The sequence below is a fragment of the Pantherophis guttatus genome, chromosome 5 (genome assembly GCF_059756535.1).
Source record: "Pantherophis guttatus breed Tessera chromosome 5, ASM5975653v1, whole genome shotgun sequence".
In the NCBI taxonomy this organism is placed as follows: Eukaryota; Metazoa; Chordata; class Lepidosauria; order Squamata; family Colubridae; genus Pantherophis; species Pantherophis guttatus.
In genome coordinates, this window is record NC_142067.1 from 41,320,801 (window position 1) to 41,347,989 (window position 27,189).

The window sequence follows — 27,189 nt, forward strand, 5'->3', positions numbered from 1 at the left end:
GCACTTTCCGCCGTGCCCTCAAAACATTCCTGTTTCAGCAGGCCGGCCTGGCCTAACTTTCCCTTTATATTGCTTTTTGATTTTATTTTAAACTGGGATGTCTTGAATTATCTAGGACCAGAATGTTTAGTATATTTTAATTGGTTTATTATTATTAACGTTTGTATTACATGTATTTTTATCGTTCGCTGTTCACCGCCCTGAGTCCCTTAGGAATAGGGCGGTATATAAATTTAATAAATAAATAAATAAATAAATAACTATCCTCTTCATATCTCTCTTTTTTTTTAACCAACATTTGGTTATTACCAGTTTGGCACTTTGAAGAGAGAGGTAACTTTCAGAAGTTACCAGAGCATACCTCAAAAGTAAAAACAGTGATAATCTGTTGGGGCAGTGTTTATCAACCTTGCCAACTTTAAGAGATGTGGACTTCTGGGAGTTCTGAGTCCCTGGGAATTCTGACACTTGAAGTCCACATCTCTTAAAGTTGCCAAGGTTGACAAATACTACTTTCCCTCCCCACTAGCAGATTGTGATCCTCATGGGCCATTCTCTGTCCCAAAAAATATTGTTAGATTGTGATTCCTGACAAAATTACTAGGTTTCAATTGATCACTTCCAAGAACTGGTAATAGGTATAAATTGCAAAGACTTTTCAGTTCTAGACTATAGACAGCTTCTAGCGATCCAGTGATCTTTGTTATAATAATTCTGCAGAAAAATAAAATGTTTTGTGGTGTCTTTGAAATTGACGTACTCATTATAGCATTATAATTTACTACTGTGTTCTACAAATTCTTGCTTGGTCTTCAAGTCACAACACTGGGATAGAATTAACATGTTAATCCTGAAGCTCTCTTTATAAGCATTTATTAAGAGCTAGCTGGTCCTGCTTTTTAGCAGCTAAGGAACTGCACGTGGATGGAGAAATCCAAGTTTAAATCTTTGTTCAGCCATAGAACTTGTGAGGTAGTATTTAATCAGTTATTCTCTTTTAACTCGTCTGTCATACAGAATTTGCTGAAATAAATTTTGGGGAAATCCTGATATTTTCCATTTCAGCTTGCAGAAAAAAGTGGCACATACATGTATCAGTAGTGGGATTTAAATTCCACGCTATCAATTCGCTATCGGTAGCGCACGGTGCTTCTGCATACGCACAGAGCATTTTTAATGATGAGTGGGCGGAGCCTCCCACCACCACCACCACCACTACTGATTCGCCCAAACCGGGGCGAACCGTGAGCAACCCACCACTGACATGTATGAGTTTTAATGCATGTTGCATAAAATTCAGAGCAAAGAAGACATAGACATAAGTGATAAGGCAGTGTACCAAAATTTTTAGTTACTGGGACATTGGTACTGTTTCAGTATTTGGTGTTGTAAATCATCAGGAATGAGATTCATGGAAAAATGAGGATTACCAGCTGATGGAGATTTTGCGTGAGTATGAATGAGAACACTCTGTTCAAACTTCTGGTTGCCAATAACTGTTTCAAATTCAGTATTCAAATTCAGGAAACCTTGTATCCATTGATACAGATTATGTGCCAGCAAGTCATTTTCAACTCCTAGCAGACACAGAAAGATTTTCTCTATGAGGATCAGTCACTAGCCTGCTTTTTCTGATCTTTCAATGGTACATTCATCACCACTAACATTCCATCCTCTTTGCTGCTGGTTGTCCACTTCTAACCTTTCTTTGAAATGATACTGAAACAGCTTTTAAAAGATCTGAAGAGCCATTAATGGTCTGAAGACAATATTTATTTGAAATCCCTTCCACACATCTTAAGTCAATATCATTCCTACCCCTGAAATAACATTTGGTATTTCATTATATCTGACTAATTTTACTGCTTGGAGTGAAAAATATCGAACTATCTGATCATTTCAAATACTGAACTACTTTTTGGGTGAGGTCCATGGTAGCATCCCTTCCCTATGACACTGGTTAAGAATATTCTTTGAATTAGTTTCTTCCCAATGTGGTACTTTCAGATATGCTTGATTTTAACTCTCCAACCCTAGAGGAACCAGAGTTCACCTATGCTTGATTGTATCAAAACAACAACAACTGAGAAGCAATGCCTGGAGGATACCCAGAGGGGAAAGTTTCCTTTACATGTTGAAGCTTCAGGGCTCAGTCCATTGTATTTTTCAGTCAACAAGTGCATTCTAGATACATTATCAGAATGTACTTTAAAGGATTCATGATTTCCAGGTGCAAGTTTCAGCAGTCTCTTTTTCATTACTTTTGTTGCCTCATCCCTGGCTACTAATCACTTGAGGAATATGGAATTGCTGTAGGGAAGGGAAGGGTTAAAGTTCCCTAATTTAATGTATTGTAAATTACTTTCAGTTGCTCCCCACATTCAAATTTGCAATTGTTTAAAAATGGTTTACAATAATGATAAATACATGTTTTTGTGCAACCTATTTGATTTATATGGTGACACTGCATTCTTTGCCCCAAAACTTACTTTTGAAGAAAGAAAAATGTACCAGGAGTTCTGTTTACAGAATTTCAATATAACCTCTAATTCAATAGGGTGGGGGGGAACAGCTTGTTTCTGAATTTCTTGCTGATGTAGCTGAAACTCAGCAATGGCATTTGAATCTCAACAGCTGATCATAAACAGCTTTAGCATCAGTGCTGCAAAATTGTTCTGACTGTGGTAACATTCCATGGTGTAAGGAATACAGGAATAGCCATAGCAAAATCATACAGTACAACAAAAATGGACACATTTCCCTCCTGTTCCCATACCATTATTATCACAATCTGTGTTATATTTTTGTTACATGTTATATTTTTCCTATGCTTTTTCCAAGGAGTGTTGAGTAGTATGCATGTTTTTCTCCATACCTCCCTTATCATCTTCGTAACAGTCCTATAATCTAGGTGAAGCCAAGAAAAATTGACTGGTCCAGGATTACCTAATAAATTCATGGTGGGATTGAATTTTTTTTAAAAAAATTTGATTTATATGCCGCCCTTCTCCGGAGACTCAGGGCAGCTTACAATGCATTAAGCAATAGCCTTCATACTTTTGTATATTTTTATACAAAGTCAGCTTATTGCCCCCACAAACTGGGTCCTCATTTCACCTACCTTAGAAAGGATGGAAGGCTGAGTCAACCTTGAGCCTTGGAGAGATTCGAACCAGCAGTAAATTGCAGGCAGCTGTGTTAATAACAGGGTGCGTAGACCACTGTACTATCAATTTGAACCTTTCCAGTCACATTCTATAATCAACAGTATTAATTTTCCCCAAAGGCAGGGAAAGGTAGCATAGGATCCCTATGTATCATAGAGTAGTATTTGCCAATTTCAGCAACTTTTAGATGTGAATTTCCCAGCCAGCATGTAATATTTTAAAGTTGTTGTAGTTAAGAAACACTGGGATAGAATAAGGTGGTTCTTCGCACGAAATATGCATACATGGATAGATAACACTAATTACTAAGGTATTTATTATGCAGTTTGGGGGAGTCTATGACTGTTGCTGAACTTAATAAATATTCTTAACTAACGTTCTTGCTAAATGAGATTTCGTGTGTGTGTGTATTTTTTTGTTGTATAACTCAAACATTTGAAGAGCTACTCAAGGAAGAGTAAGATGTTTATCTGCTTCCCATTTTAAAACATGATTTCATTATTTAGACACCACTGGACTTTGGGCAGCTCACAATGTAAAAAAACAGATTACAAAATATAATTGCACAATGCACTCTATATGCCAGAAATCTGACCAGGGGACCATCACCACCCTTCCCCAAGACAGGCGAACAGCTGGGTTTTCAAGGTCTTCTGGAATGCCATCAGGGTAGTAACTACATTCTAGAGCAGGGGTGTCAAACTCATGTCATAACAGTGGCGTCACATATTGTGTCTTTTTCCCCCTTCACTAAACAGGGTGTGGCCAGTACGTGGGCTGGGAGTTTGACACCCCTATTCTAGAGGATAACTGTCATGACAAATAGATGGATCCAATAGATAATTTTGTTTGAGAGATGTAAAGGATACAAACTCTGCCATTTTTTCCCAGATGGGTAGAAACAATGGGAACCAGGCAGCCCCTTAAATGACTTGACCCTATGTCATGTAGAACTTTATGTGTGATGACCAGCACCTTGAATTGTATCTGTACCAGCAACTAATGCAACTTGTGAAATAGTGTGGATGGTCCTAGTAAGGTATGCTTATTACTGTCCTTGATTTACAACCACATTGAGACTGGATTTCTAGTTGTAAGACATGCTCATAAGTTGAGGCACCCACATGATCAGACCTGATGTTATGATGTTTGTGGTGGTTATTAAATAAATCCATGGTTGGTACATGAATACAATGATTGTAAGTTCAAGCCCATTCTTCCAAATGGGCAGTTTTGTGGGACATTGTCAAAGAATGCTGGAAACTGACAAAAAAACTTCCTTTTTTAAAAATTGGAAATGTTGTTTCTGAAAGAAAAAAAGACCTGGTGATTTGGATCCTGGTTGTAAAAACAGACCTTGCTAAATTTGTCTTTTAATATTGTATGCCTGGAGACAGAAACTGGGAGTCTTTGTTGAGTTTGTTGTAACAAAACAAATGCAGGTACATTGTTAGGCTTTCCTTATTCCAATGATGAAGCTGTTCTAATTTATGATGGAATTTGAAGGTCAGCTTTTGGGGTGACAGAGATCCAAAGAGGGCAACCACCTAGGCAAAATGTTACTCTCCATTTAAGAAGAGAAATGTGAATAAGACAAGTTTTAACCCAAACTTTATTAAAACATAACAAGCATAGTACATAATCAAAGATAACATGCATCCTCTCATCTTGGGTTTACATTACAGAGGAAAGTAGACCACAAAGAAAGGTAGCTTAAAGACAAACATTTTCAGTCTTCTATCAAGTCCTTTAACACAAAAACATACTCCCAGTGCCCTTAGTTTCCTTCCCAGAAACAGGAGAAAATACTTACTTGCCTTGAAAACAGCGAGAGCATTAATTTCCTATCTCTTCAATCATTGGTACACCATATATGATACTGAGTTAAACAAATATTTTGGAAAATGAAGTAGAACACATTGTGACAACTGGGAAATGAAATGAATTTCCTTCACTTAGTTCTCTATCCGTTTGATGCTTAAATTATTCTGGTTCAAATGAGCGAATTAAACCTTGATTGTGTGATATTGGGTGGAACATCTACCCTAAATTACAGGGTTCACAGGCTTGTTAAAGGAAAATGTAGCAACCATATTTGACTTAATATCCCATATTAAAAAATAATCCCAATCAAAATAGTCATGTGTGAGTGGCTTAACAAGTAAAAGTGACTCAAATGTTCTTAGAAGATGTTCTTAGAAAATCGTAGGAAGAGAAGCAGAGCCTTTGGCTTCATGTAAATAAATTCAAATATTTCTAGCCCCTTTGCAGCTTGAAGTTAAATGTCTCAAGGCCAGGAACAGGTGTTTCTACTTCCCAAAGCTGCAGAAACATACTATTACATGAGGATTGTATTTCCTGTAGATGTTGCATGAATTTAGATTAGACTAAAATTGCTATAAAAATTGTTTATCTTTCAGTCACTTTCCAACTCCTGAACAAGAATCTTCTGATTTGGTTGATTAAATATTTTCTTGACTTCTTAAATTGCCTGACAATGCCTCCTGGTGCTACCCCAGTTCTCATTTTCCACCAGTGTCTCTTGCTTACCTATTTCAGCACAGCAATTATGCAGCAACAACCAGAACTGACTTTGATCTGTTAACTTCTTAAAGAGATCCAGCCAACTTTTTAGGCATTCTCTGGCCTCAACAGGGTCATGCCCATAAAATTCCACTTCTAACTGCTGAAAATTAATAGAATATTTTTGGCTATTAGCTAAAAAATTGCAGTAAGTCTTCAGAGTAGGCTTAACACAATTTGGTTGAGAGAAAAAAGTCCACACCTGAAACTGTAAATAAATTTCTTCAAAACTTAATGAAATTAAACTCCATTTTCCAGTGGATGTTACAGCATAATTAACAGCTGTCTTCCTATGATACCGTCATACTGAAAAAAATTACTAAAGAGAAACATTATGTTTGGATGTGGTAAGATTGTCTGCCTCTGTGATCTTGTTTTCTTTTTTGTTCCTTGACGTATTTTGGCCTAGTGACTATGTTTCCAGCAGCAGTAACTTAAAAATGGATAGAGAATATCATATTAAAAAAACCACAATTTATTAGGGTTCCACAGAGTATTAATTCATGTTTCATACAGGAGTATTAATTTCAGAAGAAAACTTTATATTAATATTTTTGTTAAAATAACAAAGTATTTTTAATTGCTGTCCCCCTGAGCTGGTGCATGTTTAACACTATGAGGCCATACAGAAATCAAGATTTATTATAGACAAATACATCAAAAATTCAAGTAGATTTCATTGCATTTTAATTGGTACTAGCATGGTTTTCTATATAGTTTTGAGAAAAAAAGAAAAAGCAATATTTTAGTTTTCTAGAAGGGAGATAGCTTGTTGGTATGCTATGGTTTCAAATGGTCCAATGATTTTAAGAGATGTGGAGAGGCCTTGGCCCCATGTTTGCACTATAAGAATTTGAAGTTACACCAAGATTTGGGAAGCCAGTGCTTGAGCTTCATCTCGAAGGAGAGAAAAAATAGTGCTATATACCCCACCCCTCAACTCCTTTGTACACATCTCACAACACGATACTCGCTGCAAATTTAGTTTGCAAATTCCACTCAGTAACATTCCCACACAGTCCTCCCCCAAATCCGTCACGAAGCCTTTTCAATCTGATCTATTGTCTTCACATTAGTTGTCTTTGAAACTCAGAAAATGGAGGAACCCCCACGAGTCAGTCAATGCTCATCCTCTAGTTTATCAAAATGAGAATATCAAATGTAATTCAACTGCTCCATTTCCTGAATTGCTGTCAGCTGCGGAATAATGGAATCCCCTCACCTCTTTCCACACAAAGATGAAATCTCAGAAATTGTTACTGTCCTTTTATCCATGTGTTTTTAGAATATGGGTTTATGTGCTGGCAAAACAATCTGAAAAACAGCAATGGTGGGAAGCTGAAGCAGCAAAGTTCAATCAAAAGAAAAAGAAAGTAAGCAAAACATCTGAAGTTGTTCAAAGACTTCTTATCTATTCTGCCACTGTTCCATTTTTGTATTTAAATGTCCCCATCACTTGTTAAATTTCTTTCTGACTTTTTCCAATAACTGTATCCATGCTTGTAAGAAGACTATGGTGGAAAGGCATAAAGAATAATGGATAGAGAAGAGTCAAGGTCAGTGAAGGTTGAACTTCTGTGAAGATTGGTAATAATAGCTAACCTGAGCCCAGGAACTGAGAGGAAGGTTAAGACAATAGTTATCACAAGTGAGAAAACAGACTGCCCAGAAAGTCTGCAGAACCTCTGTGATCTAAAACAAAAAAAAATTCAAAAGTTTTAAATACACCTGAGAAGAGTCATAAATAACCTGACTCAATTCACAAAAAGAGATTACAGCATGAATCCATTCCACTTGGAGCCAATCCCACAGAGGATTGTGGAAATGCCCTGAGTTTTTCTTCAGAATTATAATTTACTCCTTTCCTTTGTCCAATCAAGGATTCTTGAGAATTGTAATTCTGTGCAAGGGCTTGGAACAGAGACTCCTCAGCATTGTTCCCAAACTATAATTTCCAAGGTTCTTGGAGAAATTGCAATGATTATACTGTTTTATAGTGCTGGATAATGAGATAATCATCTGAAGTATAAGAACACCATGTAACTGCTAAAGTTACTTTGCTGTTTTGAAATGAAACAGTTTTTATTTTGGAACAGTAATGGGTTCAGAGCATGCAAAGAAACATTTTGGAATATGTCAGCTAAGCGTGAATTCATAAGCTAATTGATCCAGAGTTTAGACTGACAAGATTTCAAAAATTTAACTACAGGCATTTGCCGTAACAACTTCTTCCCTTCTTCTAGCTCCACTAGAAGCACTTCACACTGACAAATCGTCAGACCTTGCCTTACTGCTTGTGTGGCTAGTTTTGCTGAGTCTGCGTTTGTTCTGAAAGTATCCATTTGGTATCAGATTTGGTGCAGAATTTACAGTGGCTTCTGGATGTTGCATGTAGTTTAGTTGGATAAAGGGGGCTTCTCCACCTGAATCATCTGGATTGTGGACCCCCTCTGTTGCAAAGTTGACCGTGTTTTGTTCAGAGGCCATTTTGTTACTGAAGGGGCTGATATACTTCCCTGTAGGGTTGGCTAAACACTGATTAAAATCTGGAGGAGGGGTGCAGTTTTCATCTGTCTTCACTTGAGAGTCTCCCTCCAGTTTGCCAATTGCTGGTGTAGGGCTGATTTTCTGAGAGAAGGTGTGCTTAGTTTTCTTCCATCCTAAGTGATACAGTTCAGCCAGGCTTAAGAAGAGAGAGAAGGATGCTACCACAAGCATGAAAATGATAAAGATGTTCTTTTCTGTTGGCCGAGAGATATAACAGTTGACTGGATTAGGACAGGGCTGCCGGTGACAGACATAGAGGGTCTCCAGAAAGATTCCATAGAGCATATATTGCCCAACAATGAAAGCAACCTCCATGGTGGTACGGATTAAAATACTGCAGACATAGGTATTCAGCAAAGTGCCCCGAAGAATTATTCTCCCACTGGGTTCATCCCAGCAGGACAGCTCTATCTTCTCTGGTGCTGGGTAATCCTGCTGGGAAAAAGAGTCACACTTGTTCTGGATTGTCCTTGCTTCTTCCTTGGTCTCCTTAAGTTTCCTCTTCTCCTGCATACGGACGGTATGCATTGCATGACCCATGTATAACAGGGATGGTGTGGAGACAAAGATAATCTGAAGGACCCAATACCTGATGTGGGAGATTGGGAAAGCTTTGTCATAGCAAACATTCTCACAACCGGGTTGCTGGGTGTCACATTTGAAATCGGACTGTTCATCTCCCCAGGAAGATTCTGCAGCTGTGCCCAGGACAAGCATCCGGAAGATAAAAAGGACAGACAGCCAGACTTTTCCCACTACTGTTGAATGTTTATGGACTTCTTCAAGGAATTCTCCTAGGAAGCTCCAATCACCCATGTTTATTCAATTGGGAGACTGACGTCTAAGGGCAAAAGAGAAAAAAGGAGTTATGGTGAACAATGTGTAGGGCATAGAAATGTCTTCCCTAACTTAATAACCTCCAGATATATTGGATTCTAATTCTTTTATAGATGGCCATTAGCAATGCACTGATTATTAGAGTTGAAGTCCTTCACATCTGGATGACATATTGTGCATAGCAGTCAAGCCTTTGTAAGTGGCTTTAAAAGACATTAAAGGCATGAAAATATCACCTTAAAATGCAGATTATCATAAAGACAATAAGGGAAGCATGCTATTTGTTGCCATTTTTTAATTTAAATCAGTGCAGCATAGAAAATAGGTTCAAAATATCTTCAGGGAATAATACACCCTTTGATTTTAACCTTATTTGTTCATATTCCCAAGCTTTAGACAGTGTTTCTCAACCTTGGCAACTTTAAGATGTGTAGACTTTAACGCCAAGAATTCCCCAGTCAGCCATTCTGATAAACACTGCTTTAGACTATCCCATATGCACCATCATCCCAACTGTCTTCTCTGGTGGCCACAACATACCTGGATAGTGTGGGAAGTTAAAACAATGGTGGCTCTTTTTCTCTCACTATAGCAGGGTTTCTCAGCCTTGGCAACTTTGGTAACCCCCAGCAAATGTGGCTGGGGAATTCTGGGAATCAAAGTCCTCACATCTTGCAAAGGTTGAGAAACTCTGAACTACACGAAGGGCTGGTTTCACTGTGAAACTCTAGTGAAGAAAGACTCAAGGGAATTCTTAGCACTGTCAGTCATGAGGCCTTTTCAAGCTGTCCATCTCTGATTCATTAATAGATTTATCTTCCTTAGCTAAAAGAAAAATAATGACAGAAGATGAATAGGAAAACATGAGTTAGTGTTTCCAACTGAGTCTATATTATACCGTTTGTCTTATTTAAGGGGTTAGATGTTGCAGTCTTCTCTTACCCAGCCCCCGTTTTCCATTGCTTCTGCCACCACTGCTTCTTCAAAATGAGGAGAGAATTAAAAAAGCAAAGTTACAATAGCTACAGAACATCATTTGCTTGGTAGCAGTGGTGAGTTGCTACCAGTTCGTCCTGGTTCGGGTGAGCCAGTAGAGGTGATGGTAAGGTGAGAGCGAACTGGTTTGCTCCGACTGTCAGCTGGCCCCTCCTGCCCACCCCTGCGCTATACTACCTATATTCGTTTGTTTTTAGTCCAGCTGATAGGCGCAGCAGAGCGGATTGCCGCACCTCAGCTGTTCTGAAATGCAATGCGCATGTGCAAAGCGAACTGGTGGTAACGCCGGTTAAAATCCACCACTGCTTGGTACCACTACACACTCTCCATCCAGAGAAACACAGCTTATTGTTTTTAATTGACTGATTTTTCAGCTGCACTGGAATTAGAATGCTTGACAGATGTTCTGTTTCCAGATTTATTTCAAGCATTTGTAGCTTTAAATAAATTCTGATACTGAAGTTCCAATGCATGCTGCTGAATACTTGAGAAACTAGCTTCAGACTCTAACCAAAGGATAATGCTAAGTGGAGATAATGACCTTGGGTGTGAGTGTACAGAAGGCTGCTGCCCAGATGGGTGTTAGATCTAGTTTTGCTCGTTCGTTATCAGTGACTTCAGTGTCAAGTTAACCAGTATATGACTAAGCGTGAAAATCGTAGGGCTGGTACTAAATTGGGAGGTGTTGCGTATGCGAGGACAGCCAAATAATTTTGATCAACCTAGAGAGATTAGGACATATTGACATAGTTTTAAGGCAGTTGAAACAAAAGGTTACAGCTGCTGCTGCTGAATTTCTCCAAGTTTTACTAGTTTGCAGCCAGCACAAGGAACTTTTGCTTTTTTAAGAATACATTTTGAAAGGGAGGATAGTTAAAAAGCATCAAATAGCAAAAATGCAGTGCAATCTTTAGCCTCAGAAGAAATACTTGTATTATGTGCTTATATGCTTAAGCTTTGCAGAAAAGTGTCACAGAGTGCATGTCTTCTGTCTTTCATCTGATACTGTTTGGTTAATTAAAGAAACAACTCACAGCTTAAGATAAACAGTAACTGCAACTTAAACTAGATTTTTCCAGACCAGTAAGAAAGTCCCCACTCTCTTTGTATCTCTAATAATAACCTGCATTCCTAACTCTATCTTTTAGGATCCCTTTATCTCTTATTTCTCCTTCAGGTTCTTCCTTGATTTTATTACCAACTTCCATAAACATTGTTATTGGTCTATAATATCTGCATCCTTCATTTTTCTGTCTTTCCTCTGACCAAAGTATCCCAACTGGGAATAATATCTCATGCATAACATAAGGTGGGTCCTAGTCCAGAAGAAACCATTTAACAACCTCCAGAGATCAGGAAACACTGGGCTGCAGCTGGTGCACACACTGTCAAGTGTGAAATATTTGTAATAGTTTTTTTTTTCTTGCATTATTGTGTAAAGGATTGAGGATACATCCAAGAACAAAGGAAGAAAAATGTCAATCTCTTTCTGTCCAATCTCAAATGTGAATTTGCAAAAGAGCGATGAGAACAATATGTTTGGAAGCTTATTCTAATTCATCTTCTAGATTCAAGGGCCCCAAATTTATACTAGATATGCTTTGATTTATGGCATAAATTGGGAATTGGAAGCATTGAGGAAGGGCTAAGGAAGGGGTACTGCGGTTGATGCTTGAGTAGCAATTGTGCATGTGTTCTGGGGCAGTGACAAAATTAATTCTGTATAACCAACTACATTATAAATAAAAATTATGATCACTCCATTAAACAGCTAGAGATCAAGAAATCCATGCAAAATATACTTTCTTCCCACCTCTGGTATGTTACATATCTGGACAGTTATATCCTCATTATATGTAATAATAATCCCATATTTAAATTCAATTGCAATTTTGCTAAATTAATTAAAATTCCTAACATTTTTATAACATTATTATTTAATTTGCTGCTAAATGTCAGAGTAACATGATCTGCAATTTACACATTCTACACAGCATTATGGCTCTCCAAAAATCACTTCCCCCCCAACTCTTCTTTCTTAAGGAGGTCAGCAAATTTACTGGTTATGTTACTATAAACAAAGAATTCGTTTGCTGTTTTACCAAGGAATGAAGCACAATTGATTCTTCTTCAGGACATATAATGTTCATTGTTTCTATTTTTTTTTTAGTGCCATGTGACGAAGACAAGGACAGTGGAGATGGATGTGTGAAATCTGCCCTCAAAGCCAGATAGAGAAAGAAAATAAATAGCACATTATGTCATGTTTCTGAATCCTTCTAGCTTTAGCATTCCAAGGGCAAAATAGAGCAATAAAAAAAGAATGCAATATTTGTGCTTGGCATCATTCCCAAGTGATCTTGAATCTCATCAGTCTGAACTTCTCACACCAAAATTTAGCTAAGAAACTGTGAGAAAGAAGTTTGTCTAACTAGTTATGTCTTTTACACTTCCTTATTGTATTACCTAAGAGGTGATCACATTTTTCAATCATTGTTTCATAATCTGTATATTTCAATCAGTGCTAGGATAAATGCTATATTTAAAAATCTTTTCAGAAGAATTCATATATGATGGCAGCAACTGGCTAACCATGTGCAGTCTCTGAAGCTGGGGCTAATCTTGGAAACTGGAAAAAAAAACCACCCAGAAAATGCCCTGTCCCCCACCTCCAATTTATGGAGCCGTATTTGATGCTGAGAAGAATCTTTATCTGTTAACAAGCTTTTGACTGATTAAGCCTTCAACACAGTCTAGTACTTAGAGAAGCCTTGATGCTAAAGAAGATGCTAGAGAAATCCTCACTATTTCACAAAATTAAACCACACCTTCTTCAATTCCCTCTCTTTTTATATTAATTTAGATAATCTGATATTTAAAACAAATAAAAATGTCCTGGAAATTTCAAAATTATATTTTTATTTTTATTTATTAAATTTATTTGCAGCCCATCTAATTTTGAAGCGACTCAAAATATTTTATTTGGTATTTGTCATTTGCATTCTTTTGGTTTGCTTTTTTTCCCTTTATGAATTGCAGGCAATATTAATTCAGTGGAACTTCTGCTCCTGATGAAGCAAACTCTAGCATTCTAGAAATACCAAGAAAAAATAATATTTTAAACCATATCCTTACCAGCGATGTGCATGTATTAATAGCAAATTTTCATTTTCTATGTACATTTTACTATAAATCTGATGACATAAGAATATAATAAGAAATTGTTGTATTAGTTCTATAGGATAATTTATCTCTAGCTTGCAGTTAATAAACTGTTGTGCTTCCAAATCACAGGAGAATGTGCTTATAGCTATCCTTACTGCTATTTCTAAAATTAAAGGTGTATGGGACAAAATCAGCATGCAAATAGACTATTTAATAGTATACCTCTCTACATCATTAAACAGAAGCAAGCCTCAAATCAGAAGGCAGAAAGCTGTAGTCCAATCTAACCTCCTGAGCAAAAATGTATAAAACTGCACTGTTTCTGCAAGAAGCTAAAAGCAAAATTCTATAAATTTTTTCCTTGTAATATTAACCCCCCCCATAAAATTCATTAGCAACAAAAATCTATTTCTACAACTATAAAAGATGGATCAATTGTATATTGCTATAAATATGGTTACAAAATATCAATAAGAGAATGTATTTCAAACTTCACAGTGTGTTGTGTCCCCCAATGTTCTGAAAGTCCAATTCTAAAAATATTATGCAGTTTAGCATTGACTAACAAAGGGAACATAGAAATGAGGGGGAAAAAACAAGTTAAAACATATTAAATTACAGCACTGCTCTTGCTCATTTTTGAATTGCCCCAAAGTTGCATCCCAATTTAGAAAGTGGGTTCCTCCAGTCATTCTGATATAAGCTTAAATGTACACAATGAAAGGGAACCTGTTATATCACTAAATTAATCGTGGTTGCTAATGTACTTTAAAATATGCTGAGTGTAATATAAAAATGTCAAATTCTTACACTCTAAAAAGCTACCAGTTTACCCTCTAAATTGTATTTTAGAAATACAACTTTCTTTCTCAAGATAGAAGTGACTAATTTTTACCATCTCATTACAATCCAGCTTTCTGTTTGTAATGATTTTCAGAGCATTTTTTACTTACCTAACTTTTTTCTTGAAATTAGCTGTTCTTTTTATCCAGCATAGATCCTTAGGAGTTTGTGTTCAATATTTTATTCATTTTTTTTCTCCATCTGCAGCTTGTCAGACACTTACTGTCTTCTCTCTTTATATGTGTATTTACTTCTCCATCATGTGTTTTGCTCACCCCTTTCCTAGATACTCTTTTGGCAAAATCAAATAATTTTATAGGTTTCTTTTTTCCTCCATGGTCTATATTTGCAGTTGTTCCTACATAAATACTGATGTTTTGCAAGTTTCAGTTGTGCTGTTTTCGGTTGTCAAGAGAGCAAGTACGGCTTGTCAAGTGTTCTTTGTAACTGAGGAACAGTGTGAATCCCTTTGCAGTTGCAGCTCTATGAAAAAAGTTTTCACCACTCATAAAGCAAAAGAATGGTTGATGTTAATGGGTGGGGCAGAAATAGGTTGCCCCTAGTTATTTCTGAAAAATGAAAGAACAATCCTTTCTCCGGAAAGTCCCTCATTTATCAAAGGTGTGTTTCTTAGGGGCAGAGAAAGATAGAAATAAATTATACTGCATTCCTGGAAAGTTAAAAACAGAATCAGAAGTTTGTGGACTTTGCTGGCAAAGCAACCAGCTTAACGACAATGAATAAGGCACCATTCATACTGAATCTTATCACATCAAGATTTGTATAATTTCAATATACAGTATTTCCAATCCCCTGAAATTCAACATAGTTTGCTTTTGCTTTATCCTCGTCAACTGAAGTTTGCAAATGGTTTCAGGAGCTTGTTATCAGTACCTGAGTGAATGTGAAATGTACCTACATATTTCACCAGATAATTTCAGCAAGGTCCTTTAAGATCATCTGGGATTCTTCAGACCTTGTGAAAACTGAGGAAGCAAAAGAACCCTCTGGGGCATGAACTACGTTACTGATGGACTCAATACATGGTCTTTGTAAGCTTGTTTGTATGTCTGGGCAGTCATAATTGACAGGATTTAGGAGTGGATCAATCTTCTTTAAGGGAAGGGTTAGTGCAAGCTGCCCTTTAAAGAGGAGGTGGTATGGTATGCCTTTTCTAAAGAGATCACCTCTGAGTCCACCTATTTCTGAAATTATCAGCCAATTGCCAATCTTGTTTTTTTTTGTTTTTTTTTTGAGAAGATGGTTCAGTGTCAGCTCTAGAGGGTTCCATAGGAAATGGATTTATGGCTCTTTTGAGTAAAGATTCAGACCTGGGCATGAGATGGATACATTCCCAGTTATCCTTATATTAAGTGATCTGTATTATGATCTAAGTGGAAGGTGTCATTCAATATAATTAATTTGCTATGAGAGTTGGAGCTTAATAATAGTATACTACTTCTAAATTTCCAGTTGCTATGCATGAGAAAGAGTAATAAAGTTAATGTTTGCTTCAGTGAGGGGTTTTAAAGTTCTTGATCCTCTCCCCATGTTATGTAATGAAGCTACACATTGTTATGTAATATAGATGTTATGTAATGAAGTTACATGAAGCTGCTGGGGAAGATAACCCATCAAGATGACTGAAGTAACATTAGGTCAGACTAGAGTTATCATTCAAATCCTATCTTGGTCCTTTGAGCTGTAAGGGACTTGAGCCCAAAACAAGCTTAGGCTAAATCTGTTGAGGATGAAGTTATTACATTTCAGTGACCATTCTGGCTCAACACTGGCTTCAGCTTTGAGGATGAAGGGAGTTGCAGTCTTCCTAAAGCAGCAAAGTCTATAATTTTGGAGAGATCCTGTATTCATAACTCCTGTTAGAGCAGCAAATGGAACTGGTAGTCAGGGAGACTTTTCCCATTTAGGGGCCTAGCTGGGAAGCTGATAATAGAGATTGTGCCAAATGACTGATTCTTGCAGACAGTCTTTAGGCCAAGGCCCAACAGTTTTAGAGGTGTAAGTGGCTTACTCATGATGTACAGTGGTTACAGTTGGTTAATCAGAAAAGCAAGTGTGAAAAGGCATAGTAAGAAGTGAAGGAAGAAATGTATAATGCTAATAACAGGCAAAGGGTAAACCAAGGGGAGGGAGGATTAGTATACTGGTTGATTAATATATTGAATGAATATTGATTTTTGAAAATGAATATCATTTGTTTTTAAATATCTTATATTCTAATTAAAAAAGAAAGAAAACCTTTGAAGCTTTGACAAGAAAACAGAGTTAACAAATAGGCTTTTAAACCTGATGTAAATGTAAAATAGGAATATCCCTTTTATGGCACTTTAAGAAGAATGAGCAAGTTTGCGCAAAGCTGAAATTTAGAGCTAATATGGAAGTCTTAAAGGAAGGAGATGGTAAGGGATTCACAGACCCAGGTAATAGATTCAATGACATTATTGCGAGGCACAACTTTGATATAGGAGATTGTTGGTAAAATGACCTAAGAAAAATAGATCACATCACACCTTTTCTTGAGCCAATTAGAAGCAAAATGTGAGAAAAGGCCAAAGCCTTTGCATTCAGGCTGTATTTTTGGCTGAATTAGGAAGATAGGAAACTTGGCAAAGATTCGGAGGTGGGTAGGTGGTTTCTTTTCTTTGCAGATCCAGTGCAGGACAATTGATTTTGCTCAATCTGTATATTGTTAAATCTTACAAAAAGTGATGATGTTCCTTTTCAAGACAGTCCTTGCAAGATTTTGATATCCAGGGACTACCTTCTCACCACTTGAAAGAAAGTCTAAAAGAGACTATAATTTATCAATTCAAAAAATAAACTTACAGATCTATTGATTTGGTTATACCTTTCCCCCAAACCCAAGCCTATATACAAGACTATCCCCAGCTGTTTATCCCTTGTGACAGTCATTCACATCTATCAGATTGAGAGATAAGAATGGGCCAAGGACACACAGTAAGTGGGGATATGCTATCCACTCTACCTAGATTGCCTTTCCTAGCATCTTAACTATTTTTTATTACTTACAATAAATATGCAGAATGATCCTATACAAGTTGCTAGAAAGTATGTTCCTTATTTTAATGGGAATGGTCCCTGATAATGTATCCTATTTATTTGTCAATTGTGCCAAAGTCTGAAAAAGAGATGAAATGTGAACTGTTATATAACTGAGAATGAGGACAATTTTGCACTGCAATGTTGAGTTGCTTGTCTTTCATGCAAGCATTTTCAATTGCCTTTGCAGCAACATAATATGAAGTTGCTTAAACAAGACCATGTCCATACTACAAGCTTTCATAATGAATCCGGGCAGGCGTTCTGTCAGAACAACAGGTATGGCAAATGTCCAAATGACTGAGATTCTCAGTTATCCAGGTCATGGCTGTCCTAAAGGTTCTTTTTCAAAAGGCAACTGGACTTTGTTTCTCCTTGAAGATGATTTGCTTCTCATCCGAGAACTGAAGAAACTTGTTGAATGAGAAGTGAACCATTTTCAAAGAAAAACAAAGAATAGAATTCTTTATTGGCCAAGTGTGATTGGACACACAAGGAATTTTTCTTGGTGCATATGTTCTCAGTGTACATAAAAGAAAAGATACCTTCATCAAGAATCATAAGGTACAACACTTAATGATAGTCGCAGGGTACAAATGATACAAGCAACAAAATTACAGTCATACAGTCATAAGTGGAAGGAGATGGGTGGTGGGAACGATGAGAAGATTAATAGTAGTGTAGAAAGTCCAGTTGCCTCTTGAAAAAAAACCTTTGGGATAACCAGAATGGCAATGGCCAATTTGTGTATTCCCCTGTTTCTTTGCCTCTCCCTCTGAAGGTGAGAAAGCAAGTGCTATTTATTTATTCTATTTTCATTCTACATGCTTCACTAGTCAGTCACTTTGCACAGCAACCGAAAAACAGACAGAAATTCCAAGTAATAGTTCAGAAGGTCCTGAAACAATTCAGATGATCTATTTTGTGTTATGAGCCAAAATTAAGGATTTAAATAATAAAATGTCAGGATACTTACCGGTAAGTAAAGGAGAACATATTTCTAAATATGCTGTCATGGTTTTTATAATAGCTATTGAACAGAAATTCATTATTTAGAGCTACTTTTGCTCATTAATCCTCAGTCTTTTTATCATGCCAATCTCATGAATATTCGTCTAGTATAGGCAGTGTCTGTGCACTTATCTGAGTATAAATCCCACTTACTACTCTAGGACGTGGATTTCTTCCAGAAAAGGCAGTCATCATCCAGGCACTCCAGTTATTATCATAGTTTTAGGGGATCTTGCATTGTCATTAATTATGTTTCCCATAATTAATTCTATATGTATTTTTAAAAAATCTACAAAAAAAATCTACAAAATAACCAGAGAAAATTTTTTGGATTGGTAGGGTTAGGAGCCCCCCCAATCTGGAAGCCTCCCCCCCCCCAACTGCAAGACTGCAATGACATCTAATTTATCAGATTATCTTGCAGAATATACATTTGCAATAATACATTACTTGCCAAGCATCATGTAGCAATGTCATCTTTCAAAACTATAGAAATGCATATTTGTATTCAACAATATCTGCTAATTCTTGGATTAAATGTAAGTATGACACTGTAGAATGAAATGGAATCATGGACACATACACAAATACAGTTTTATAATTTATTTTAAATATATTAAATTTAAAAATATAATATATTTTATATATTTTGACCAGACAGAAGAAAACCATGATCACCAAATTTTAAAAAATTGCTAATAATAAAATTACTAATCCATTAGCTTTCAGATCTCTTTTAGAGTTTGCAGGACTGTACCTTTTCTATTTAGATCCAGTACGGATTTTTGTCTGATGTGAGATAAACACAGTTCAGGTGGTTGCTGGAGCTCCAAGCTTTCTTGTCTGGGATCAGGCGGCTGGCTGAAGGATCCCAAAAAATCTGAAAGAAGCCGAGTGGAGGGTCTTCCAGCTTCTGCGTGATGTATGACATGCCCCAGCAGCTGTCAGCCTCCTATAGAGTCATCACCATGAATTGGGATATAAATGTGGTCCCAAAAAAACGTTATTGTAAGCAGTGACTTGGCTCCAGTCAAGCACTTCCTCTGGCTCTCAGCCTCTCTATTTTTAATGAAGGAATTCAGGGTTATCGCAAAGGAAGTCAAATTGTTTTCGGAAAACAATAGCAAAGTAACTAAATGTTTATTAGTTCCTCCCCTGAGGTCTGGGATAGACTTGTCAATTGGACTAATGTGATGTATGGATTATTTATTTTAAAAAAAAATTCTTAGGGCTCGCATGCCCAATCTTCTTTATATTTTAAAAAAACAACAACCTGGAATCTAAGCCATGCAGCAATTTAGTACTTCAAGTAAAATGTTAGTGACAATAAAGTGGCAGTATCTACACGACTGCAATATGATTTCCTCTAAGGCTAAGTGTTTACAGGCTAACAATGCTCACCTCTCTACAGTGTTTTCCCAGTTAAGCAATTCAATTTTGAATTAAAAGTGGTAAAAGTGAAAGAAAGTCTTCCCAGAGAAAACACTAGTCTTCTGCTCTGCGTCACTGAGCACAATCCACTGGGAACTTGTTTATACAGGCTACATTGAAATTTATGATAACTATTTACAAGAATGTTCATAAGTTGTTTTTAAACTGTAAATACAAAATGTTGAGAAGAATGTCCCAGGGATCTGGGCTCTTGATGTACATTTTTCTCATTATTTCTTAAAAGAAAAGTTCACCACTTTGTAATCCATTTTCCCACATAGGACAAGTAGTTTGCATTCTAACAAATTACTTGAAGTAAAATACTTGATGGCTAAGCATTATCTCTTCTATTTAATCATCTGTAGCTGGAAATGGAGTGTTGAAAGTCTTAGAACAGAGAGGTCTTTTCCATTTCCAGTAATCAGGTTTTTGCAAGTTTCTGATATTGTCTGAAAAGCCCGATACAGTAATGGGCAAAAGAAAAGGTTATGTGTGTACAAAGAGCAAACAACGATACCTCTCACTTTTCACTTTCAACTGTCAAAAAGAAAAGAAAGAAAAATGTATTCATCTATGACTTAATTGTAGCTTTGAAATCTGATAGTTTGAGTTTCAACTCAGTGTCATGTACCAGTTTGGAAACTGATAGTTGACAAATGCTACAAGAATTTGGAAGTGAATGAGACTGCACTTCTTATAGATACATTATAGTGCGCATGGACATTAATGGAGAATAGAATGGGAAAGAGTATTTTGTCTAAACAGCCAATAAATGTAAGCACATGATAAAAGCTTGGAGAGGTCAAACCAAAAGCTTACTGAAGCTGTTTCCTATTGTCCCACCAGATGTCAGAGGAATAGCAGCCTTCCACTTACGCATCCCAGCAACTGGTTTTGAGTTACATTTCTTCTAACAGTAGATGCAGTTTGCTTACTATCAGAACAGTTATGTAATGATTGAGAGGGTGTGAGAGCAACCCATAAATAATCTGTTTATGGAGGATGAATGAGTCAATTTCTTGACTAGTCAGTTTCAATCAGATTCTTCTATTTTTACAAATAAGATTTGGTTGATCAAACTGGAGAACTTCTCTTTTCAGTTCACAGAAACTTTGGGTACACATTTCTCCAGATTTATAGATTATTGTTTCCATTTTTTGCCCAACAGTCATAGTTTTTGCATAACATTATCTATCATTTTAACATTATTTTAATTATTTTATTATTTTCCCTCAGACTTTTCGAATCTATCTATCTATCTATCTATCTATCTATCTATCTATCTATCTATCTATCTATCTATCGGATATATAACAGTACACACACACACACACACACACACACACACACACACACACACACAAATATTGAAGGATTAGCTTATATGAACTTTGGTTCATATAAAAGAAATGCTTTCTCCCTTATAAGTATCAAAAGTTCACATAATCACACTAATGTGAAATAAATGACTAAACCATTTTCTTAATATCAGAGAAATCTACATTTTCAAACATCTCTGACAAGAAATTTTAAACTTTTTAAAAATATTTTGCAGTAGAGAAGTATGTGCTTACTTTGTTAAAGACCCTCCCCAAAGTTGGTGCACCAGATTTGTAAGCTATGTGCCCAATTAACAACATTCCTTCAAATTAACCATATTGGCAAAGATGATGTGGATTATATATCTGAAGGGTCCAGGTTACAGTTAGCTACAAATTCTATAATGAGTGATGAAAGAAAATTAGAGACAAGTTTATTTATTTATTTATTTATTGAATTTATATTGCTGTCTATTCGCCCATGGCGACTCAAGGCTGCTTACAGAATTAAAGAATCTGTCTGAATTTGAGGGGATAATGTCCATCATGGAAGATACCCACTTTATTATTCATGTTTTAATAGAGTCAGAAGTGGCTTTTTTATTTATATTATTTATAAAAATAATATAATGTTAAATCTTTCAAACATAAAGCAAAAAATAAGACAAAAAAGCTGCAAAAAAGTTTTTTTTCCAGGAAAAGTAAGCAAAAAAAAAAAAAAGAAAAAGAAAGAAAAGAAAAAAAAGAATGCTGTCTGCAGAATGAACACTTCTCTAAATAGGAAGATCTTAACCACTAGAAGTTAGCCTGGCTTCCCAAAACAGATATTTCTGCAGCATAGATATAGCACTAAAATGTGTATCTAATATTCTTTTTTTTTTTAGTTTACTATATTAAACTTGATTGGAAAACCTCCTTTGTATAAGGAGATGTTGCACTTGTGTTTCTAGAGAAGGAGAAGGAGATTATCCTTTAGTTAAAAAAAAAGATCAAAAATGGATTTATGGATGACTGACTTTTTACTAGCAACTCTCCAGTTTGTGTAAAGTGTTGTCTGTAAGCAACCTGGTGTCAGTTGTAACAGCAGGATGGCTGTGCAAAGATCCTTTGTTTCCACTTTTTTCCCCTTTTTACTAATGAATAAAATTATTCCTTATCAGAGTAAATTAGAAGAGGCATGAAAGCTGCTATTTTAGCACAGCTGCTTACTGAGAAACTGGCTGCATTTTGGAAGACTAAACATTACAGTGCTGGCATCTTGAGAATTTTGTGTTGGAGTCTTCTTTAAGAGTCCACATTCCTGCCTGCCTATTTTGCTACACAAAGTAATTCCATTCTCTTCTCCCTCACAGGAGGACCAGAAGCACTAATGACTCTTATTAGTTTAATAGAATTCATGTTAATGGCTGGAGAATATTAGAAGGGAATGGTGAGGAGGTAACATTCTGTCTCCATAAAGTCATTCTTGGTGCCATTTTATTTACATGTAAATTGTCTCATGAAAGCTGGTAATGCCTTTTTGCAACTTAGACCATCTTCTCTTGACTGCCCCTTCTCATATTTTTTATTCCCTGGTCCAATACTAAACTGAATGTCCTTTCATCTTAATTCCCACAATACCCTTGAGGAGCATTATTTTGATGGATTATAGCAGGGGTGTCAAACTCAAGGCCCACAGGCCAGATATGGCCCCTGGAGTGCTTAGATTGGCCCATGGGGCTGCCCTGGAAATAGCAAAGGACTGGCCTGCTGTGCCTCTGCCAGCAAAAATGGAGCTTAGGGAGCTGGCCCCCCAGCTCCATTTTCACTGGCAGAGGGCTGCAGGAGGCTGTTCTGGCCTAAAACAGGGCCCAGAAGGGTGCACGTGGCCCCCTGAGCTCCGTTTTTGCTGGCAGAAGGGTGCAGGAGGCTGTCCAGGCTTAAAACAGGGCCCAGCGGGTATACACGGAAACCTGAGCTCCATTTTTGCTGGCAGAGGGCTGCAGGTAGCTGTCCAGGCTAAAAATGAGGTAAATCCAGGTATCCTTGGTCTCGCCTTCCTCCGCTGGATCCTCTAGCCCCGCCCGGGCCACAGGTACCTCTGACACAAGTGATGTCGAGCTGGCCACGCCTACCCCAGCCACACCTGCCCAGCCCTCCAAGGTCAAACACACACTCTGATGCAGCCTTCAATGAAATCGAGTTTGACACCCCTGGATTATAGCAACAGCAACAGCACTCAGACTTATATACCACTTCACAGTGTTTTACAGCCCTCTTCAAGCAGTTTATATTGCCCCCAACAATCTGGGTCCTCAATTTACCAATCTTGGAAGGATGGAAGGCTGAGTCAGTTGGCAAGGATCGAATTCCTGGCAGTCAGCAAAATTAAAATGGTCAGTCAATTAATATTGCTGCTAGCACTTCAAATTCGCTGTTCTATCATTAGTACACTTTTCTAGCTAGAACTCAGCTGATTTCAGTTGAGGCTTGATTGCAACTCTGCAGGTCAGGTTTTAATCAGGTTTTGGAGGCTGCAGGTGTGTCTAACTCATGTTGTCAAATAGATGCCAGTTTCCTTAGGAGAAACAAATAATGGATGATCTGACCCATGGTGGGCTCACGCCCAATCTGTATTGGTACTTGCCTGAATAAAACCTGGTGAGAGCTCAACAAAGGATTTTACATCCCGATGTACAAAGAAAGAGAACCCACACTTCACATCTCTGCTATATGGAGCTTGTGTACCCTCCCTTCACTATTCTCTAATATTTGTATTACTTACTAGTTGCATCTCATAGGAGAGCCTACACATTGGAATTTCTGGATACACTTCCCTCCGTGATTTGTTGGATAGATTCAGCGGTATTCCTCTTCAAGAGCACTAGGACCAGGGAATGACTTTAGTGCAGTCGCTGGAAAAAACAGATACTGCAGTTCCCTTTAATTCCTACAGAAGTCCCAATACAACAGAAACTCGAATATCCCAATTGTTAAAGTGTGTGTATAAGGGGAGTGCTATTCAGCAGGTTCTGACAGGTTCTAGAGAACCGTTAGCAGAAATTTTGAGTAGTTCAGAGAACCGGCAAATACCACCTCTGGTTGGCTCCAGAGTGGGGTGGGAATGGAGATTTTGCAATATCCTTCCCCTGCCACGCCCACCAAGCCACGCTCACCAAGCCACACCATGCCCACCAAGCCACGCTCACAGAACTGGTAGTAAAAAAATTTGAAATCCACCATTCGTGTTTAAATATATGTTTGTAAAAGCATCCTGGCCACTGAGATGGTAGGGTGGCTTTCCCCAGCTTTATCAAGTTAACAGCAGCCTAGTTTATCTTTCAACTAGCAGTCCAGAGGATATTTTCTTAACATAAGTATTGTGACAATATGCATTATGTGTGTTCTTAAGAAAGAAAAGCAGCTATAGAGCTAATCGGTTATTTCATCTACATCTTTCACTCCTGCAATCTCAGTTTGTATGACAGGAAATGTCACAAGAAAGGCTGCCATCTGCCAGCCAGAAAATTTGGGGGCGGGGAGAAAAAGAAAAAAAGATGTGTGCAGACTGGAAAATGAGTGAGAGGTTAGGATGACCGGATGAAGCCTGTCTTTAAAAATGATTTGAGTATCTGCCTGTCTGAGGAAGAATGGAACATCAGTGCCACATGTGATCCTCATGTGGGCTTCTGAAAGCCTTTTAGAAAATTATTCTGTGTCCATATAAAGCAAGTCATTTAGATGGTTCTTCAGAGTTCAAAAGAAATTTAAAACTGCCTTAACACAATGCACCCACTATTTGAACGTTTTGGCCACAAGTGAAACATATCATGGGATGTTCTGGATCATTATTTTATTAACAAAACATTAAAAATGATTTAAGAGTCAGGCAAAATATTTTGGCAGAGCTGTGAAAATGACATTTCAAACTATATTCATAGGTACACCCTTAAAGATAAAGGTAAAGGTTCCCCTTGCACATATGTGCTAGTCGTTCCTGAGTCTAGGGAGCAGTGCTCATCTCCGTTCGCCAAAGGCACACAGAACGCTGTTACCTTCTCACCAAAGGTGGTCCCTATTTTTCTACTTGCATTTTTTACGTGCTTTCAAACTGCTAGGTTGGCAGAAGCTGGAACAAGTAATGGGACCTCACCCCGTTACATGGCACTAGGGATTCAAACTGCTTAACTGTCGACCTTTTGATCAATAAGCTCAGCGTCTTAGCCACTAAGCCACCACGTACCCCTAGGTACACCTTTACAAAAGGGTAAATTGGCCTAACCTTGGCAAGAAACAGGGCAGGCATGAAAAAAAAAACATCGAAGCATTTGTATGCTTAAAAAGACAAAGAAATGAAGTAATATAGTTTAGTGAAAGTTCCTTAAATACTTTCATACAAATAATACCGGGTTTTGTTTGGGTTTTGTATATAAGAATAGATGAGTAATGTCTAGTTTATTGAGCCAAAAGAAAATATTTTTAAAACTCATTGACTACTGTGGAAGAGATGGGTTTTTTATGAGATGGTTATTTGTTTATTTATTTATTTAAAGCATTTGTAGAACTGCCTCCATCCTAAAACCAATCTTTGGATGGCTTATAGCCTAACCATATCAATAATATATACAGCAAAAATAAAAAGCCAGCAAACCAAAAAGAAAGAAAGAAAGAAAGAAAGGATGCTGCAGCCACACATACCTGGTACAATCGTTTGCGTTCTCATCATGCTGTGACTTCCCTCTTTCCCAGCAACTGAGGGAAGTCAGTTAAGTACTCTTCCAAAGATTAAAAGCAAGAAGATATTTCGTAGGGCAGGAACTGCAGTGGAAAACATGTTTCTGAGAAGCCACAAGGTGACAATGTTTAAGGGAAGGGACATGGAGCATGACTATCCATCTATTCTGGTAGAATGGGCAGGTATCCTTGAGGAGAAATGGTTCCTCAGGCAACCTGGCCTTTTTATTGTACCATTGCTTTTGTCTACTTGTAGATGATTAGGGTGCAGTGGGAAAGTATGATAAATATATAGAGCAGTCTTGCTTTTGTCACATGCTGAAATTGGCTAGAAATGGATTTATATTAAGAAATTGTAATCCATATTTTAATAGTTCTTTACCTTTGGCTGTGATGTTCTCCTGTTTCAATGGTTCCCGATTAATGCTTTTCTTTAAACCTCTCCCTCATACTGGGAAAGAAAGCCCTGATTTTCTTCCTTTTCATAGGTTGCTCTTTAAAGTGTCTTTATGAGAGCCAATGTTGAGTGGTGTGGTGGCCCAGTGATGAAGACACTCACCTCCCCCTTGGAAGGTTGGGTGTTCAATCCTAAAGAGCAGCATATGTTTCTCTGTTAGGGTGCAAAGGAAAAAAAAAATCTGCTGTGAATTCCATGTGGGCATCAGGAAGGGCATCCGGCCAGTAAATGCTCAGTTCTATTCAGTCTCCCTGATTCTACCTCCAAATTAAGGGCCTGCAGCAGGGGTGAAATGCTACCAGTTCAGACTGGTTCGGGAGAACTGGTAGACGTGATTGGGGCTGGTTCGCCATACCGGTAGCAATTGCTGGCTGGCCATGCCACCGAACTGGGCTATGGCCTGCAGCCCTACCATGCTTCCCTGCCTTCCATGCAGTCTTCCCATGGCCAGCTTGCGAAGGCAGGCAAGTGGAAGGCCACATGGAAGGCAGACAAGCTTGGCAGGGCTGCGGGAAGGGAGCTAGCAGCTTACTCCCTTCCCAGCATGCCTGCCTTCCACACTGCCAAACTCATTGTTTGGACCATCAGCGATCTAAGGAAATGTCTTCCAACTCTTCAAGATCAACTTTAAGACCATCAAGAAGCTGATAGCAAAAGTAGCAGCAGCGGGGGTGACGGAGCATGTGTGTGTGTGTGTGTCCCTCCGCAGTCCTCTTCTCCCAGGTGACAGCCAGGGCTTCGCCGCCTCCTCTTTTCTCTTAGGGGCAGTGTCTGCCTCCAAGTCCTTGCAGAATGAGGGACACACACACACACACACGCCCCTGTTGCCCCACCGCCACCACTACTTTTGCTGTCGCCTTAAAGTCAATCTTGAAGAGCTGGAAGACATTTCCTTAGATCGCCGCCAAACTCATTGTTGGGAGCATCAGTGATTTAAGGAAACGTCTTCTTACACCTTCTCCTCTCCATTCCCACCCCCCTCCGTTTTTCCATTTCTGTGCCTGGATTCTGCTAATTACACCTTCTCCTCCATATCCCC

The 27,189-nt window shown here is 37.8% G+C and overlaps 1 protein-coding gene across 5 annotated transcripts; it reads right to left on the reverse strand.

Annotated features, from left to right (window-relative positions):
• Positions 1 to 4,761: 4,761 nt before the first annotated feature.
• Positions 4,762 to 25,720, reverse strand: GJA5 (gap junction protein alpha 5). Of its 5 annotated transcripts, none has more exons than XM_087894996.1 (3): positions 14,249 to 16,057; positions 10,077 to 10,114; positions 4,762 to 9,138 (listed from the first exon to the last, which is right to left on the reverse strand). In XM_087894996.1, exon 3 carries the CDS (start codon positions 9,111 to 9,113, stop codon positions 8,010 to 8,012), a length of 1,104 nt encoding a protein of 367 aa, XP_087751122.1. In that variant the 5' UTR covers positions 9,114 to 9,138; positions 10,077 to 10,114; positions 14,249 to 16,057; the 3' UTR covers positions 4,762 to 8,009. The 5 variants fall into 5 exon arrangements, with proteins under 5 accessions (XP_087751122.1, XP_087751121.1, XP_087751123.1 ...); XM_087894995.1 differs by having other exon boundaries at positions 10,077 to 12,345; XM_087894997.1 differs by lacking the exons at positions 10,077 to 10,114; positions 14,249 to 16,057 and adding an exon at positions 25,658 to 25,720.
• Positions 25,721 to 27,189: the final 1,469 nt, after the last annotated feature.

Bases quoted from the DNA above. Each gene is read 5' to 3' on its own strand.
- GJA5 (XM_087894997.1), bottom strand. From the start codon at position 9,113: ATGGGTGATTGGAGCTTCCTAGGAGAATTCCTTGAAGAAGTCCATAAA.